The following is a 19,599-nucleotide window of genomic DNA, read 5'->3' as shown; positions in this document are numbered from 1 at the left end:
ATGCGCTGCCGGAGGCGGGGGCGGGGCCTGTGGGGCAGGGGCAGAGACTTACGAGCCGGGGGTGGGGCCTGCTCGGCAGCGGACAGGTTCCCCAAGAGCGGCCTGCGCGACCTGGGGCGGGGTCTGTGCCGCCGGGGGCGGGACGTGCGTGTCTGGCGGCGCCTCCGGGCTGGGGCGGGGCCCGCGGGCGGGTTGCGCAGCCTCCGTAGCAGGGGGCGGAGTCTGGGCTGAGGAATGTCTTCCTTCTCAGTCCTCCCGTGCCGCGGGTGCCGAAGAGGAAAGGGATCGGGGGGTCGGCGTCGGAGCTACCGCTCCCTTCTGACTGGCCGTCAGGACTCGAGTTTCTCCAGCTCTGAAGTTGGGGGATGGGTAGGGAAATTAAGCGGGGACTTGGCGTCAGGTTCCAGGATGGTAGGGCTGCCAGATTTTGCAAATAAAAATACAGGACACCCAGTGAAATTTGAATTTCAGATAAACAACGAATAATTTTTAATTACTCGGTTTAATTAAGTACATTTCAATGAATTATAATTACATTTATTGGTTGTTTAATTTAACTGGGCATCCTGTATTTTCTCACCAGGGCTCCTCTTTTTTTTGGCTGTGTAACCTTCACCTGAGCCTGTTTTTCTCCTCTATAAAGTGAGAATAATGTGACTCCCAGTGAGATCGTGCAGGGGCAGATCATGGTGGTGCCAGAATTCGAACCCTGGCCAGTCTCACTTCAGAGCCAGAGCTCTTCCACCTACTTTCGTCTCCCAAAGCCCCTTTGCTAGTGTCCAAATTCAAATCACCCCAGACCAGGGCCCCCAGCAGATGTCCCATTTGAAGGCTCAGACGGAGTCCCTCAGGAATCTCAAATTCAAATGCACTCAGGGGCCAGCTGGTGGCAGAAAGGATTGAAGGGGGCAGGTGTGGGGCAATAGGATGAAGTGAAGATCACACTCATCATCTAAGTTTTTTAAACTAAATGTTGCACAGGCCAAACAAGCTCATCTAAGTATCCCCACCACAGTCACTTCCCTCTGTAGGACTCTGGCCTGGGAAACCGGCCTGGATCCATCCAAGTCTGACCCAGTTGTGTACTCTGGCTCTCATTTCCAACTCCAATTTCCTTTGTGCTCAGATATGGGCACAATATCAGGGTATCTATCTGTCCCCAGCTCAGCAATCTTTCAAGATCCCCCTGCTCCAGGTCTGAAGCCAACCCCCCAAGTCTGGCTTCCCAGCCTGGATGCCTCTTCCCATGCCATGTACACAGGAGGACCCTGCTGAAGTGGCCCTGCCCCTGGGACCTCCTCTGAGCACAAGTCCTCTGTGTCCTCTCCAACCTGGGCACACCTCAGGAGCAGGGGTGCAAGCTCGGTCTCTCTGGGGCCCCTCACTGGCACAAGGCAAGGCATACAGTGGGTTCTCAAGCCAAAGCCCTTCTGGCCACCACTCCCCCCTCCTGAACCCCCCAAGTCTTTGTTTCAAGTTCCTCTTCTTCTAGACCAACCCCCAAAGAGGGCAATGTGAGAAGTTCCTATGGATTCATTCATCAGTCTTCCCCAGGAAGGAAACTCCCTTCTTGCTAGGGCCACACAGAGGCAGGGGCATGCCCAAAGCAGATGAGTCCCAGAACAGATGAGGATCCTATGTCCACAGTGGAACTGAAACTAGTTAGTCCCACAGTCCCAAATGAAGCTCCTCAGTTTGATTTGGCAAAAACCCACACCCCTTACTCCAGTCTACAAGGTCCTGTATGGTCTGGCTTGTCTCCCCTTCAGTAACCCTAAGCCCACTCTAGGCACCCTTCTGATCCCCAAGCACACCAAGCTCATTCCCACCTCAGGACCACCCTGGTCACATTGGCTGGCACCTTCTTGTAATTCAGCTGTCAGCTCAACTGCCATCTCCTCAGAAAGGCCCTCGCCAACTATCCAATCCAGCACTACACCCCCATTTTATTTTCTTCATGGCATTTGTCACCCTCTGAAATTACCTTGCATATTAACTGGTTTCCTTGTTTATGGTCTACCCACCCACTATACTCTTAGCTCCATGTGGGAAGAGTTAGACTAGTCATGTTCTTGGGGGCACCTCCAGCACCAGTGCAGTGTCCAGTACACACTGGGTGCAAGATAATCCCTGTCCAATGAACAAGTTAGGAGAGCCAGGGGTCCTGGGCCCATGAGGACTTGGACATGTCACTTCCCTCTCCAGCCTCAGGTACTGCCTAGTAGCACTGACAGGCACCCAATGGGGGTGGCAGGTCTGAGACACCTTGACTCAGCTCTGTCGGAGCCAGACTACAAGGAATCTGGGGTCAGACCCCAGCCCCTGCCGCGCTGCTCTGCCACCTCTGAGTTTCCACGGCCCTCCCACCATCTGAGTGATGAGCTTAACACACTTGGTGTCTCAACTTCCTGCTGAGCCATAACAAGAAATTCCCCATGGCTCACGCCAGCTCAGAGAGGTTAGTGGTTACCCAAGGTCACTCAGACTAGGGATGATGCTAACATTAGCAACAACCACCACCACAACAAAAATCCAAGAATTCTCATTCCAGCCCCATAGCATAAGCCTTCCCTTTTCTCCCCTTTCCCCATCAGCCATTTTTCTTTAGGGGTATCTCAAGGCCAATGGCATGGCAGTGCTTTGTGAGCCTGAGTAGCTTTCCCAAGGACCCGAGTGCTCCAGTCCTGGGGGGCAGCACACTGCCCACCCTCCCCCATTCTGTACTGCAGCCACAGTGACATTTTTTTTCTCTTAGATGCCATGTTTTCTCTTATCCCAGGCCTTTGCTGGTCCAGGGATATGTCTGACTGACACTGACTTCAGGGCTCAGTTTAGAGGCTAGATCCCCCAACCCCAACCCCATCCATCAAAACATTAGGTGGGCATCCCTTCCCTGAGCTTCATGACCATGTGCTTCTCCACGAGGCTTTGTCACACCAGGCTGTTTTGGTCACTATCCTCCCCGGACTGTAAATTCTGTGAAGGTGGAATCTGTTCATCCTGTTCCACCCCCATGTCCCCATTGCCCGGCAGAGGCAATGTGTTCGATAAATATTTAATCAGGTAATAAGATCTGTTTTCATCTTTTCCAGTTACAGATTAGACCACTGAGGCACAGAGAGGTTTAGCACCTTACCCTGGTCACAGAGCCAGGCCCCAGAGCAGCTCTGGACTGGACCAGTGTCAGAGGCTGAGCTGGAGTTTCCTGGAGGGAGAAGGAGTGATGAGGGGCTACAGAGGTGCTTTGTGCCTCTGCTCCCGGTGACGTCTGTGCAGCCAAGGCCTGTGGTCTGACCCTGCCCCCACCCCCATTTCACAGATGAGGAAAGGAATGGCCAGAGGAGGGCAGTGCTTTCTCAAGATCAATAATGGATTCATCAGAATGCCTGTCAGAGCTCCAAGAAGCTCCCCCACCTTCTCCCTTCTGCATCCCTGGAGAAGCAGAAGCAAGGGTGGCCATCCTAGAGGGAGGCTGGTGGGGCCCTGCTTAAGTTGGGGGCAGTGGGGCAGGAGGCCTGGGTTCTACGGCAGGCCTTACCTTACCTTACCTGTGGAAAGCCCTTTAAAGTTTTTGGGCCTCCATTTCCACGTTTGGATGACAAGGGGGTTGGAGCCTCCAGCCTCTCCCTTTCCCCAGAGCATGAGGACAGGGCTGAGGGAGCTGGTGTTAAGAATACAGGCTCCTGAGTCAAAAAGGCATGGGTTTGAGTCCTGACTCCAGCATTTATTGCTGAGTGATCTTGTTCAGTCCCTTCCTCCCCTGAGCCTCCATTTCATGGTCTGTAAAAAGAGAATAGTTTTTTTTTGTGTGTGTGTGAGGATTAAATGAACTACTATAGTAGAGTCCTTGGCACAATGCCTGGCACAACATCACCATCAAATGGGGGTCGGGGGGTTGGTGTTGTAGCATTAAAGGATGCTGCTGCCCCCTTCTGGCCATCACGTGGAACGGCAGGAAGGGAGCCGGAACCGCTGCCCGACCCCGGCTAGAATTAGAACTCCTGCCCTGTGCGGATTGTCGAGATGAGGAGACTGGGGCTGGGTGCCGGTCACTCGGTGTGAGCCTCCACCCACTGGCATAGGCGACGGGCATAGCGAGCCGGGCTGACTGTGGAGAAGGTCCGGCCCGGGTAGCGCAGCGTCTTCCACAGGTACTCTAGCCGCTTGCGCAGCCCGTAGACTGTGGCGAGGTCCACGAGGCCCAGGAAATAGCGTTGCTCTGGCCCGTCCAGGATGTGTAGGGCATTGGGGGCGTCGGGCAGCAGCCGGCGGTTCTGGGCTCCCGGCTCCTCCGGGCTCTGTGCCCCCTGCACGGACCTGAGGGCAGACACGAGGGTGAGACAGCTATCTCCGTAGGGGGACTCCAGCCTCTCAGCCCGGTAAGCCTGGCTCTGTAAGCCCTGTAAGCGCTGACACTTCTGTTCACATTCTCATTCACATACCTCCTGTGTGCCCAGGACTGTGAAGTCCGGTAAACCAGGAGGCTGAGTAAATTATGGTTGACAGCTGGGCTGTCCAATACGTAGTCACTAGCCACACGTGGGCATTGAGCACGTGAAATGTGTACGGTCCCAACTGAGATTGCTGTAAGTGTAAAACACACAGCGGATTTCAGACAGTATGGGAAAAAAATGTAAATATTTCAAATAATTTTTATTGATTATATGCTGAAATAATATTTTGGTTATATAGGGTTAAACAAAATATATTAAAATTAATACTGAAATTAATTTCACCTGTTTCCTTTTACTTTTTTTAAATGAGGCACTAGAAAACGTAAAAAGACGTGTGGCTCGCATTGTATTTCTGTTGAGTAGCACTGGTTTACAACATTTGGGTTACACAGATCCTGGCTCTGTACTTATGTGCGAAGTGCTCTGGAACTTATTTGGGTTTCTGCTCAGGGTTATCCAACCCCACAAGTCTCAGGGTGTTATGGCTGAAGCTCTGTGAACAAGATCCAATCCCAGTTTGCAGATGGTGCGTGTCTTTTTGCCTCAAAATATATCCCAAATCAGAAGATGCCCTTGGCTGGGTCTCCAGTCCCAACCAGATTCTGTAAATTTGGCGGGTGGGGAGTCGCTGACAGCTTTATTCCAGCGCTGCTGCGGTCTAGGGGAAAATAAACCAATAAGAGGTAAGCCCCGCCCAAGCGTCGACCAATCAAAACCTAGAGGTCTGAGCGCCCAGGCAGAGTGCAGATAACCCTCGGCTGTGCCTGCGTTAACCAGCTAGCTGCCGACAGAGTCCGAGGCGGGGAACACGCTTAGAGAGCGGCTGGGAACTGGGGTGGGGTTGGGACTAATTACCATTCAGCGTGGAAATATTTCGGTATATTGACAATCACCATGTGCGAACCGGTGCGGACACTGGTGGCAGCCTAACCTTAGCACCAGTCTGGGGGAAGAGGGCAGGGAAGAGCTGACTTAGCTTGAATGGGCAGACTTAGGGAGTTCTGCACCCCAGCCCAGGCATTCCCTCCATTCCATCAGTAAGCGCCCAGCCCCAGGATTCTGCCTAAGATTCACCTCTACCAAAGTCTTCCTCCAAGGGGCTGGCACGAGAGGCTGGATGTGTGGACCTCAGCTTTCAATTCTCTTGTCCACCCACCTGCTAAATGGGCTTCTTTTCTTAAGGTGCCTTTGTTCACCTCTAGATAATTCTGTTCAACCAATGGGGTGGGCCTTGGACAACTGAAATCCAAGTAATGTACTAACTTGAGCCCACAGAAGTCCTTCTGCAACTTCATTTTCCCTCTCTGAGTCTCAGTTTTCACATCTCTAAAATGGGAATGATCAGCACACAAGGAGTGAAGGTTACTACTATGAAGATGAGGAAAACATGCCCGTGGCCTCAGGGTCCTCAGCTGAGGGGCCCACAAGTGAAATGACCAGGTTAAGAGGCAAGGGCTATTTCTGAGGCAAAAATGAAACAGGTCCTTCCCCTGATCCAAAAACTTGAATGACTCCAGATCTCCTGCTGGAAAATGGGCAGATTCTTCAAATCAGCACCAAAAACTCTTGCCCAACTGGACCTCTCCTGTCTGGTCTCCTGCTATGGCCCCCTATGCCTGCTACCCCCCAACAGCCAGGCTTCTCCAGCCCAACACCCTACACAAATGCACACACATACACATATTCATACATATACCCACAAACACGGCACTTTCCATTTGTCGAGCTTTTGCGCCATTCCTCACACAAGGTAGGCACTCCTTCACCTCACCACCGGTCTTTCCCATGCTCTCATCATCTCATTTCTTGCCTCTGCCCCTGTGGGAGGCCCACCTGGCCATGCGGAAGATAAGGCTGCTGCCTGGGCCCTTCTCGTCCTCGTGGAGAGGCTGGAAGGCTATCAGGAGGCTGTAGTCCAGCACGTTGAGCTCCCGGAGGAAGGCAGTGTCCAGTTCCATCTGGCGGAGCAGCCAGCTCCTCTGGGACCCTGCCAGAGCATCAGTGTCCCTACCTGAGTGCTCACTATGTGCCAGGCACCATGCTGAGGGCTCCACATGCATCTGCCCTAAAAGGGCAGGTGTCATTATTGTCTCCATTTCACAGATGAGGAAACTGAGTCCTGGTAACACCTGGCTAGTAAGGCATAAAGCTGGGATTTGAACCCTGCTCTTCCTGACTCCAGAATCTAAGCTTTGAATCACTAGGGCAAAGCAGTGCCAGGGACACCCTTCTAAACATCAACCTGAATGGAGGATGAGCAAGCAGTGACCAGGCAAGGGCTCACCCAAGTTGAGGGTCTTGCCCTGAAAGTTGAGGTCCTTCAGCACCAGGACGAGGGGGTTGCCCTCGGGGGCCGGATTCACCCAGCGGCTCACCTCACAGCCCTTGATGTCATACCTGGAGGTGGGGCAGAATTCAACTTCACACAGAATTCAGACACATAGGGAACGTCACAAGGTAATAAGAAGCAAGAGCTTCCTCTGGGTGACTGTTGACGTATGCACTAAACCCACTAAACCCATCATCTCTAGTCCTCAGCACAACCCATTCTATTATTGTTCCCATGTTAGAGACGAAGAAACTGAGGCTCAGAGAGGTTCTCTGATTTGCACAAAACCACACAAAAAGTAAAGGGCACAGCAGGGATTTGAACTCAGGCCTTTGGAAACCCAGCCCAGAGTTCTTGCCTCTCAGTACTGTGACATCCTTTGGGGTCCCAGACACAAGGCCACAGCATCAGGAGTGCATGAAGTAAGACAATAGTTCTGGGGGGAGGGAGCAGTAAAGGGAAGTCTTTGGACAGAGCCAGGGCTGGGAGGCACAGAGGGCAATGCGCAACTGGAGAGGCTGGGTTTGAATCCCTGCTCCCTCACTTATTAGCTGTGTGACCTTCCCTTTCTCATCTATAATGGGATTATAACACACGCCCTTCAGAGTTGTTCTGTGAATAAAGGAGATAATTAATGAAAACGACTCAAGGCAGTGCCTAGGCATACTGAGTGCCCCAGAGAGGCTGCTTGCAGTTATCATTGTCATTGACACACCAGGGGACCTTAGGAACTTCCTTTTCCCTCCCTGGGCCTCAGTTTCGCCGGCTCTCTAGTGAATGTGTATGTCTCAGGTGGCACATTCCGGGTGGGACCGGGTCCTGTGAGGCCTGGTCCCGCCGGACTCACCTCTCAGAGATGCGGCCCACCGGGTAGAAGACGCTCTGCATGATGATGAAGTATTTCTGGGGGCGGGGGTGGGGAGTGAGGGAGGCCAGGATCTCACCCTCCAGCTGAACCCCCGGCCCAGCCCCTCATCCCGGCCTCACCCACCTTCTTCCCCCCGGTCACCCGCAGACTGTGCACTCCTGGAAGGAGAGAGAGCGCGCGAAGTGAGGGAGGGGCCCCAAACTTGACAATCCCGGGTCCACCCCGCCCCAGCCCAAGCCACGCCTCCTTCTCAAGGACCTCCCCATCCCGAGCCCGCCCCTCCAGGCCCCTCCCTCAGCCAGCCCGACCGCTCCTTAGACCCCGCTCCAAGGATGCCCCACCCGCCGGGGCTCCACCTCCAGATCTGTCTCCGCCCAGCGACCCATGACTGTCCAATCTCGAGTCCGCCCCTTCGGGTTCCGCCCCGGAGTCTGACCCCGCCCACTCGCGGTCCCCCGCCCCTCAGGGACCAACCCGGAGCGGTCCTTACCCAGCAACCGCGCAAGCAGCGAGTGCGGATGCCTCTGCAGGTGCTGCACGTAGCGGGGCAGGTGAGCGAGCAGGGCCCGCACCTCCCGACGCCCTTGCGTCTTCAGGAAGAAGCGCTGGTCGTGGCTGAGGGGTGGAAGGGAGAAGTCACGGCCCGAGCCGGGATGAAGCGACCCCCACCGGGCTCCCTGCCCTGGTCCATTTGTGGATTCGTCTCCCCAGGTCTTGCCCTCGGTCTTCCCTCCCCATATCTGACCAACACCTGGCCCTGCTCCTTTCTGACCCTGGCCGCTCTGTCTCCCCAAGCGGCCTTTTCCCACCTCTCAGAATCCTGCCTCTCTCCAACGCTGGGCACTGTCCCCACCACTCCCCCACCCCTGCCGCCGGCTCACGACAGGAAGAAGCTGGCCTTGCTCTTGGAGGTGCTGAGGAACTGCAGGTAGGGGCCGCCGGGGCCCAGTGCGGCCTGATAGTCCTCCTCCGCCAGGCCTAGGGAGCGGCGCAGCCGGGCGAAGGTCGGGCCCGCCAGGGTGCCCAGCTCGAAACCCTGCGGGGGAGAGAGCAGCCCCAGGAGTGTCGTCGGCGCTGCCGGTTCAGGTGTGTGAAGGTAGTCCTGGAGTGCAAGGGTGCAGGTGACCACATCCTATAAAACCCTGAGGCAAAACATCCCTCCCACTGCACAGCTGGGGAGATAGAAGGAGAGAGAGGAAAGCCGGGTGGGTACATGCCCCCTCCCACACAGGAGTCTTGGGCTTCCTACCTCGTGAACCTGGGTCAGGACCTCAGAGAAATCTTCCTCACTGGGCAGCCCCTGCAGAGAGCAATGAAGGGGCTCAAGGCAAGTCTCAATCCCACACTGCCCACCCTAGAATCTCCAAGCATCTGGCCAGGAGGGGAGGAGACGAGCCAAGCCTGCAACTGGCCTCATCCATCTTCCCCCAGTTTGACTCCTTCAGCACACAAGAACCGTGGGTCTGCTCTGAAGGTGCCTGAGAGGGCAATTGGGCTCCTGGTCCCCAGCACCAGGCTCTGAGCTGGAGCCTGGTGCATGCTCTCAGACATACACACTGGCCAAGTGAAGCTGGCTGTCATCCCAGTACAAGGAGATGGCCCTGAAGACAAGGACCAGCCTGACCCAGCCTGGGAGGAGCAGGATCAGGGAAGGCTCCCTGGGAGAGATGACCTCCAAACTGAAATTTGAAGGGAGTTGGAGAGGAAGAGCAGGATGCTCATGGCAGTGGGAACAGCATTGGTGGCCACCAGGAAGGGAAGGAGGACCCAAATGGCTGAAGTGAGTAAGGGAAGGATGGGATGTGAGTGAGGATGGGCAGTGGGCCCTTAGGCCTGAGCCAGCAGGATCTGGAGACCATGCTGAGGAGCCAAGATTCCATCCTGAGGGTACTGGGGAGCCATGGAAGATACTCAGCAGGTGATGAGGCTTAGAGGGCTCCCTCTGGCTCTGTACTCTCCCTGCACCTCCAGGTTCATGTACCAGGTATGTGGTCACACTCTGTACATGCAAATACACATAGGCAACCCACACGCTTACCCGGGCCCTGCTGAGCTTGCATTTGGGCGACATTTTCTGCTGAGCTAGCCTTGCCCTAGCTTGAGGTCCAGGGAGGGGGCACAAGCCCAACGGGATGGGGGTTGGGTCCCTTCTCAACCCTATACCCAGGTGGGGCTGAGAGGGCCTTAGAAACCAAGCACAACTCGTTATACAGGTGAGGGGCTTCCCGGCCTCAACCCCACTCCAGAATTTCTCTCCCTCCCTGCTTCAGGCTCCTGCCCTCTCCTCTTGAAAGCCTTGGCTGATCCCAGCCCTGTGGTATTAGTAAACCAGGCCATCGGGGTCAATGGGATGGATTGGCCACTCACCAAAGGTGGGTGGTCCATGGAGACCTGGGTGGCAGCCCACAGCCCGGCCTGCATCATGCATGTCAACCCGTGCAGCTCATGCCCCAGGCCAATCTCAAATAGGCCCAGGCGTGACTGCTTATCCCGCAGGCGCCACAGGAGGCCACGGCGGCCAGAGGACGAGGCGGCTGCTCTGCATCCACCCTCTGGAGAAAGGGTCAAGACCTGGTGGGAGGAGGCACAGGAAGCAGTGAGCATGTCACAGCATTCCAGAGGGGGAAAGGACCTGACTTTGGACAGCCCAGGTTTGAGTCCCACCTCCACTCCTTGTGAGCCATCCCCTTGCCTCTCTCTGCCTCATTATCCCCAGCTGTACACTCAGGATAGTACTGGTACTGACCTCACAGGGTGTTGTGAGGGGTCACACAGCGCTCAGCATCTCAAATAGAGTAACAGTTTTATTTTTATCGATATTGTTATTGGTGGGTAAAGCACGCACTCTGCAGTCAAACCTGACCCAAGAATGACTGTCTCTCACCAGCTGTGTGACCCTATAAGTCTGCCTTTCTCTGCCTCATTTTCTCATCTGTAAAATGAGGATTGTAACAACTTTGTTGCACCCTTGATAGTAGGAGCTGCGATACTGGAGATTCAGGCATCTCTTCGACTCGTCCATGCCTAGGCCCAGGGCGAGGAAGGGCCAGCACAATGCTGAGCTCACACCAGCTGACCCATTAGTGGTAGTGGGCACCGGCCACGTGGCCAACACTGGCTGAGAACTTGACCTCCTAATAGCCCCAGGAGGGAGGGGCTTTTATTAGCATGTCCATTTTCCCGGTGAGAAAACTAAGGAAGTTCTCGGGGGATACTCGGCAGACCCCCTTTCATACCTGTGGCCCCATGTGGGGCGTGTCCTGGTCCTCGCCCAGTGCAGAGCCCCTCCCTGGCTTGCATGGGGGCGTGTCCGCACCGCTCCGGGTGGGGAGGCCCGGCCCCTGCCCCCCAACCTCTCCCTCGCCTGTCTCTCCTGTCCTCCCTCGGGTCCGCACCTACCTTGCGGGGCCCGGGGCTCGGCGCCGCCATCGCCCCTGCAGCAGCTTCGCGGGCTCTGGCGGCGTCCCCAGCCACACCGCTGCAGGAGCCGGGCTCCGCCCCCGCTTCCGGGCCGACCAATCGCACCAAGCTGGTCGCCGCTGCGCCCAATCCGCGCGGGGGGCGCCGGCCATCGCCTGCGGGGCCCGCCTCCCCGGCTGCAGCAGCCTCTGGATCGCTGTCCGGGCGGGGTTGGGGGGATGGGGCGCCAGGCGTTGGCTAGTGTCCTCGGGAGCGACAGCCCCCATTCTGCTCCCTGGGGTGGAGGGCTCGGGTCTCCGGGGCCGCCTGGGGAGGCGCGTAGGCTACATCCAGTCCCGCCCATCCACGCTGGCGTGAAATTCCCACCGACTCACTGCGCTTCTGTGAAGAAACTAAGGTCCAGAGAGAGCAGTGGCTATCTCCAGGTCACACAGGAAGTCAGGGGCATGCACTCATTCAACACACATGTTTTAAACACCCACTATGGGCCAGGAGCAAATTGCTAGGCCCTGGGGATTCGGTGGTGAGCGAGAGGGAGGGATACGGGTGCCAGAGTGATCTTTTAAAAGCATGAATCATATGATATCACTCTCGTGCTTAAAGCCTCCAGTGGCTTCTCCCGGCACCGGAACAAAATCTAAACCCCTCCCCGAGGCCCAAGGCCCTGAGCGATGGACCGGCCCACTCCAGCCCCACCTCAAACCACATCCTAGACCATTACCTGTCCACCACCATTCCTGCTTTTCGTTAGAAACCAACTCTTCTCACCTCGGGGCTTTTGTGTTTACTGCTCCCTTTGTTTGAAATCCTTTTTTCCCAAGCTTTGTCCGTGGCTTTCTGAAGGATGCACACAAGCCCCCTCTTCCCAGAGCAAATGCCACAGCAAACGTCCGTTTCAGTGTCAGTCACCTGGCTGGAAGCTGACTCTGACCATCTGAATTCCCTGGGACTAGAGGTTGAACGACCTTCCTGATGGCACAGCCACCACCTCGGAAATGTGGGCATCTTTCAAAGTAGCATTTGCAAGGACCTCAGTTCCCACCCAGGTCCTTCTTAGGATTGCAACTACATGAAACATGAGAAAAGCAAAACTCCGGAGACTGTAAACATATCCGAGGTTGTCATGAGTCTGGGGTCTGGTCAGGATAAACAGGTGGAGCTCAGGACATTTTTAGGGCAGTGAAAGTATTCTGGATGCTTCTGTGTTGCTGAAAGCATGACGTCATGCATCTGTCACACCATAGAGCTGTGCAGGCAAAGAGTGACCCATAAGGTACACCATGAGTTTCCTTTACTAAAGATGTATCCACACTGGTTTGTTAATAAAAGATATTAATGGAAGGTGGAATTGGGGTGGGGAAAGTTATATGGGAATTCTATACTTTCTCTGCAATTCTTTGTCTTGTGAAGTTAGAATAGCTTTATAAAGAAGTTTATTATTTAAAACACACCCAAAAAACTTCCTCAAGATTGAATTCCAATCCTTCCATTTGATGGGGAAATTGAGGCTCACTGGGGATAGGTGCTACAGGAGCTGGAAGGTGAATATTTTCTCCTGTGTAAACCTTGCTTCCATCCCTTCTTTCCCCCTCCCCTTGCCCTCTGGGAACAGTACAGGAAGTGTCCGAGGGCCCTGCCCTGCCTCAGAAAGGAGGGAGTATTCACTGAATCAGAAGGCACCTGCAGTGCGGGGCAGATAACTCTGGAAGGACTCTGCCCCGGGTCCCTGAGGGAGGGGGTGGTTTTGTACAAAGCCCCTGTGCACACGCACCAAAGGGTCCCATTCAGTTCCCGAGCACTGTAAGTGGGCCTTGTGGGCCTTTACGGTTTGGCTCAATGTCTTTTTCCTTCTCCTCATATATCATCTCAGTGTAAACTGCTGCACACTGAAGAGTCCTACTTGTAGTGTATGTGCTGCGCTGGACCAGGTCTCCTGAATGTAGGCTTCCTCCATCCCTGTTTGCAGGACTAGTCCGTGTCTTCCACAGGCATTCTTTTTTAAAGAAAAAATTCAGTTGTATTGAGATGTATTCACTTACCATGCAATCATCCATGTTGCACAAACAACTGTTCACAGTAACCATCTTATAGTTGTGCATTCATCACCCCAATCTATTTTTGAACATTTTTTATTACACCAGAAAGCATCAGAATCAGAATAAAAAATAAAAATAAAAAAAGAACACCCAAATCACCCCCCCATCCCACCCTATTTTTCACTTAGGTGTGTGATCCACAGGGTTTTCACAATCACAATGTCACCCCTTATAAGCTATATTGTTATACAATCGTCTTCAAGATTCAAGGCTATTAGGTTGGAGTTTGGTAGTTTCAGGTATTTACTTCTAGCTATTCCAGTATATTAAAACCTAAAATTTGTTATCTATATAGTGCATAAGAATGTCCACCAGAGTGACCTCTCGTCTCCATTTGCAATCTCTCTGTCACGGAAGCTTTATTTCATTCTATTTCATCCCCCTTTTGGTCAAGAAGATATTCTCAATCCCATGATGCTGGTTTCAGATTCATCCCTGGGAGTCATATCCTGCATTGCCAGGGAGATTTACACCCCTGGGAGTCAGGTCCCACGTAGGGGGAAGGGCAGTGAGATCACCCACAAAGGTGGCTTAGAGAGAGAGGGCCACATCTGAGCAACAAAGAGGCATTCAGGAGGAGGCTCTTAGGCACAATTATAGGGAGGCCTAGCTTCTCCTTTGCAGCAACAGTCTTCCCAAGGGCAAGTCCTGTGGTAGAGAGCTCAGCCCATCAAACCACCAGTCCCTTATGTCTGTGAGCACAACTTATGATCTTTCTTTGATGCAATTTTGAGAATACTAAAGCTCCTTCTTATATGCAGCAAATTAGACCTCGCTGTAGACTTCAGGGCACTAGCCATGAACTCTGCTTCATCTGTAGATATTGCTGCAACAAAGTCTACCCTTAGTTATAGCAATATCAATTTTACCCACCGTTAAAACAGGTGGCGTCCTTGTGAGGTTTCAGCACAGCGGCTGAGAACTTCTGAAGTAGCAGGTGTGGAGGCAAGGACAATGAAAAAGGCATCAGTCCACTATACCCAGAAACTATAAAATAAAACAAAATGCTTTGATGTCCATAAGAAAAGAAAAGAACCATGGGAATTTGGAAAGGGCTTTTGCAGGAAGTGGCCCTAGAGCCAAGCCTTGGAGGGTGGTTTTGGACAGACGATGAGAGGAAGGGAAAGGAAGGTGTGGGTAGAATGACAGCATCGAGGGGACATGGAGGAAGAAGAGGGCTAGTGTAAGGAAGGCTTGAAATTCTGAATTTGAAATGACCTGAATGACTTTTTAATATAATTTATACATAAAGAATCACTGTTCTCACAATGAGCCACAGGTCTGGACATATTGCTTTATTCTCCTCCACTTCCCTCAGTTCTAATAGGTGGAAGATAAAAATGCAAGTTCATAAGGAAAAGACGATTTGCAAAATGGCTGTGAAGCCCTTGTGTGTGTTTGGGGGAAGGTGGGAATAGGGCACTAAAGCAAACAGGGTTTAGTCTGTGGATCTGGGTCAGGTGGAAGAGGAAAAGCCCAAGGGGATCAAGACCCTTCCTTCTCTTGTATTCATAATTGATTGTCTCACCTCCCTCTGTTTGGGCCTATGAATTGTCTTTACTTCTCTTCGTTGACTTCAAATCTTCCTTAAATTGGTTAATTTGACTCTGCTTTCCTCTGCAATCCTGAACTTGTTTTTCTATTTGATGATTTGTTTGACTTCAGATCCTAAGTTACATGTTTCCAAAGCTAGTCTAGAAGTCCATAATAGATTTGATTGCTTCCCTTTTCAGGGTAGTACCACCCCCATTGAAAGCATCTGGAAATGGGAAGTAGTTTCCATAGCTGAAATGATTGTGGGGTGCTACCGGCATTTAGTGGGGGGAGACAGCAGGAATGATAAAGGTTCTGCAATTCTTGGGATATCCTGGCACAAGGAGAACTGTCTCATCCAAAATGCTAATAGTCCTCCTTATTAAGAAATATGACTTCTTTAGATCTCTTTATTTGCAGGCTTATTAAATTGACCCAAGCAACACAGCAGAATGGACCAAAATCATTTCCCTTAACAGGCTAGCACAGTGCCTTGTACAGTTTTGAAAAATTAGGAATGGAAGGGAGTTTGTTGATAGAATAAGGAATTTATTGCTATGGTCCCTGGAACACAGAAATTGAGCCCCAAGACCACAGGTTAACCCCTATCTGCTTGGCACACTGTTTTCCACAGGAACCTCACAAGCATTTTGCAAACTGTCTTCATCAAATATTCATCACCATCCACCACCACCCTGGCACCACCCCCACCCCCCAGCCCAGCTGCAGGAGGTTGCCAAACAAATTCTACAGAGAAAGAACAACTGCAAAATGGGAACAAAATACCACTTCTTTGATGGCTGAACAAGTATCTGACACACCTAGGAGAGCTTTAAACAAGGTTGGGTTGGAGACCAAGATTTACATTAGACAGCCTGTGCCAGTTTTGAAACTGTTACAAATCCCAGAAGAGCCATGATCTTTTAACCCAATCTTGTTGGGTGGAACCTTTTGATTGAGTGTTTCCATGGAGATGTGACTTACCCAACTGTGGATGAGACTTTGATTACATTACTTCCATGGAGATGTGGATTAGTTCACACCCATTCAGGGTGGGTCTTGATTAGTTCACTGGAGTACTTAAGAGAGCTCACAAGCCAATACAAATGCTTGACGACACTTGGAGATGCTTGGAGATGCAGACAGAGGGACGTTTGGAGATGCTAAGCTAAGAGATGAAGCCCAGCGTTTACCCCAGAGAAGCTAAGAGAGGACCCCCAGATTGCCCTGGGAGAACCAAGCAGAGAGCTGAGAGAAGCTAAGAGACAAAGGAAGCCCCAGAGACATTTTGGAGAAAGCCATTTTGAAACATAACCCGGGAGCAAAGGGAAGAGCAGATTCCAGCCACATGCCTTCCCACTGACAGAGATGTTCCAGATGCCATTGGCCTTTCTTCAGTGAAGGTATCCTCTTGTTGATGCCTTAGTTTGGACACTTTTATGGCCTTAGGACTGTAAACTTGTAACCAAATAAACTCCCTTTATAAAAGCCAATCCATTTCTGGCATTTTGCATAACAGCAGCTTTAGCAAACCAGAACAGAGCCTATCCTGAGCCTCTACTCCACACCCAGGCCCCACACCCACCCTGCCAACCCACACGACTACATAGCTTTCCCAGAGTGAGCAATGAAGTTAAAGAAAGGAAGAAGCATGGCTAAGTATCTAGCGTAAGCCTGAGTTTAATTTAGCAACTTAGTTTCATTTATCAAGCAGCGGCAAATGTAGAAGCAGTCAGAAATGGAGAAAGAGAGAGACCTGACTGGACTTGCCCAAAGATGAGGCACTATCCAGTCTACATCTGAGACACCAGAGACCAAAGGTGCAACAGGACAAACAAGGCCCAGCTCCCGAACTCTACAGTCTTCCTGCTGAGTCAAACACCGTGACCTAAAGACCTTGTCTCTGACCTTTGATTTCCTTTCCTCCTTCTGGGTGATGGAGAACCAAGAGGAGGGCCAGCAGAAGCAGGCCTTGGGAGATGAGAGGAAGAACTCTGGTGGCCTACATTTTCAGCCCTGTGTGCTTTCCGGTTAAAGGGGACCGTATCTAATGTTTTAGGCATCTTGAAATGAAATTGGGTTTGGAGGCATGAGAGGCGTTTCAGACAGGAGAATGAATCCAGGTGAAAGTTAGAGGGTCGGGCTTAGTGACAGGAGCAAGGTGGACTAGCTGTGTGGAGGTGGACCTGGCAGTATGTGGTGATGAAGTAGACGTGGAGGCTGGGGAGAGAGGAGTTAAATTGAAAACAGCTTTCAGAGTGGCACCATTCACTAAAATACAGAATAAACGTTTGGGGCAAGAACTCTTTCTTTTGGATGTGTTGGGATATCCAGGGGAAGGTGTCCAGCAGGCAGCTGGGATATGAGTCAGGCACCCAGTCAAGAAGTCTAGGCCGTTTAGCCCCGTGTCTGACCGTCAACTCCACTGATTCTTCAAGGCCCAACTCAAATGGCTGCTTTCATTGACCCAAATGAACAGAATTATGTGTGATTGTTGTACCCAGTGCATTTTCTACCACTTCTGATAAAATGCTTATCACATTTTATTCTTGTCTTCATGCCTTCCTTGTCTTGTGACAATCAGGCCATGTCTGATTCATCCTTACGTCCCCAGTGGCTAGCCCAGCCCATACGATGCTCCCTGAAATAGAATCAACAAATACCTGGTTAAAAGCTGATAGACTGTTCTGGCAAATTCAGTAACATATGGATGCAGTCTGTGGTCATGGGCAGGTGTAGTTTGGTAACTAGTCAACTCTCGCCTGCCATTGGCCTTCTTTTTGCTCCTACAACAAGCCAAACTCACGCTCATTCTAGATCTAGGATTTAGATCTAGATTTATTCCTTCAGGTGTTCCTACTGCTTTTCCTGATTTCCAAATGATCTTCTCAGAGAGGCACTCCAACTAAAGAACGGCCAGCCCACCCGGCCCCTCCTATCGTAGCACCACACATCGTTTTTTTTTTCATAGCTCACATCACAACTGGATTTATATATTTGTTTGTTGTCTGTCCCAAATTTGTGAGAGCAGAGATGGTGTCTGTCTTGGCATGGCTGTATCCACAGTGTTTAGAACAAGGAGGCTGTGTTGGTTTGGGTGTATTATGTCCCCCAAAACACCATTATCTTTGATGTAATCTTGTGTGGGCAGACATATTAGTGTTGATTAGATTGTAATTCTTTGAGTGTTTCCATGGAAATGCACCCCACCCAACTATAGGTGATAACTCTGATTGGATAATTTCCATTGAGGTGTGGCCCTGCCTATTCAGCATGGGCCTTGATTAGTTTACTGGAGCACTATATAAGCTCAGACAGAAGGAACGAGCTTGCTACAGCCAAGAGGGTCCCTTTGAAGAATACACAGGAGCTGAGAAGAGTTGCTGCAGATGAGAGACAGTTTGAAGACAGCTGTTGAAAGCAGACTTATGCTTTGGAGAAGCTAAGAGAGGAAAAACGCCCCAAGAGCAACTAAGAGTGACATTTTTGAGGAACTGCAGCCTAGAGAGGAATGTCCTGGGAGAAAGCCATTTTGAAACTACAACTCCGAAGCAGACACCAGCCACGTGCCTTCCCAGCTAACAGAGCTTTTCCGGACACCGTTGGCCATCCTCCAGTGAAGGTACCCGATTGCTGATGACTTACATTGGACACTTCATGGCCTTAAGACTGTAACTGTGTAACCAAATAACCCCCCTTTTATAAAAGCCAATCCATTTCTGGTGTTTTGCATTCTGGCAGCATTAGCAAACTGCAACAGGGGCCCCCTGGAAAAGTTTGTTGACTAACTAAATGAAGGATGTCCTCACCAAGGGAAGAGAAGGCATTGGGCTTACTCTAATTGGATTTATATATTGAGACCAGTGTGGTGAGCTGCCCCGGCCTCCTGTGTTTGCTCTCCACCCGCAGCTTTTCACTTCAGCGAATCACGAGACACAGAGTCAAGGATCCTGGCATCCTCCATTTTCACAGCTGAGTTGCTGAGATTATAACTTCAGTGATGAGAGACTGGGTTCTTTCTAGGATCTCTTTGTTGGAGATTTTATCTTATTTAGTGCTGCCCACGAACAGGAACAAAAAATAGGCATGCCATTATTGCAGGTTCAAGAATTGCCTCTACAACCACAGGGAAATAGAACATCTGAAAGAAACATCTGCAGTTCAATCACTGCTGCCTCCGGAAAGCTGTGACCAAGGCTCGGCGACACCCAAACTGCACAGTTTGCAAATTGCCTAGTTAAGCCTGGACTCAAACCGTGTTACCCACTTTTAAACTGTGTTGAATTTCCTAATACTTCCGAGTCGCTAGGATGAGCCTATTTACTGTCACAAAAGGATAACCTTTAAGTTGGTCTTTTACCTTAAGTAAGTAATGTTTCTCCTTTAATGATTCTAACAAAAGAGGGCTACAGTTTATTACCTACAGAGAGATTATAAAGAGGAAGAATCTGAGATGTTGGGTTTTGAGGGGAACTGCTGGCAGAGCTCATAGTAGGTTTGGGGATGTTATAAAAGTAAATCATTAGGATGATGGGGTGGGGATAAACCAATCTTGGGTCATGAATACATATTCCAAAGTAGATTAACTAAAACATTTAATAAAATAAAATTTAAAGATTTGAAAATAGTTTCTCCTAACCCACATGAGTATAAATACTTAGCTTCCCTTAATGATAATTGTTCTAGTTTGCTAATGCTGCCAGAATGCAAAACACCAGAGATGGATTGGCTTTTATAAATTGGGGTTTATTTGGTTACAAAGTTACAGTCTTAAGGCTATAAAGTGTCCAAGGTAACGCATCAACAATTGGGTACCTTCACTGGAGGATGGCCAATGGCATCTGGAAAACCTCTGTTAGCTGGGAAGGCATGTGGCTTGTGTCCGCCCCAGAGTTCTGG

At 51.3% G+C, this 19,599-nt stretch overlaps 1 protein-coding gene across 1 annotated transcript; it reads right to left on the bottom strand.

Annotated features, from left to right (window-relative positions):
* Window positions 1–3,460: 3,460 nt before the first annotated feature.
* Window positions 3,461–11,080, bottom strand: PIP5KL1 (phosphatidylinositol-4-phosphate 5-kinase like 1). Its single transcript, XM_037798254.1, has 10 exons — window positions 11,051–11,080; window positions 10,019–10,222; window positions 8,901–8,951; window positions 8,533–8,687; window positions 8,142–8,266; window positions 7,775–7,809; window positions 7,631–7,686; window positions 6,739–6,851; window positions 6,288–6,441; window positions 3,461–4,317 (listed from the first exon to the last, which is right to left on the bottom strand). Exons 1-10 carry the CDS (start codon window positions 11,078–11,080, stop codon window positions 4,050–4,052), a joined length of 1,191 nt encoding a protein of 396 aa, XP_037654182.1. The 3' UTR covers window positions 3,461–4,049.
* Between the last annotated feature and the right edge of the window lie 8,519 nt (window positions 11,081–19,599).

The sequence above is a fragment of the Choloepus didactylus genome, chromosome 10 (assembly GCF_015220235.1).
Source record: "Choloepus didactylus isolate mChoDid1 chromosome 10, mChoDid1.pri, whole genome shotgun sequence".
Taxonomy (NCBI): Eukaryota; Metazoa; Chordata; class Mammalia; order Pilosa; family Megalonychidae; genus Choloepus; species Choloepus didactylus.
Note: the sequence above shows the minus strand (reverse complement) of the source record. Positions and strands in the feature narration are given on the sequence as shown.

What these genes read in the sequence shown, in the direction of transcription:
- PIP5KL1 (XM_037798254.1), bottom strand. Translation starts at nt 11,080, where the DNA reads ATGGCGGCGCCGAGCCCCGGGCCCCGCAAG. An exon ending in GGGTGACCGGGGGGAAGAAG is followed by an intron (nt 7,687 to 7,774) that starts GTGGGTGAGGCC and finishes CCCCGCCCCCAG; the next exon opens with AAATACTTCATCATCATGCA. An exon ending in GGGCAAGACCCTCAACTTGG is followed by an intron (nt 6,442 to 6,738) that starts GTGAGCCCTTGC and finishes ATGCTCTGGCAG; the next exon opens with GGTCCCAGAGGAGCTGGCTG.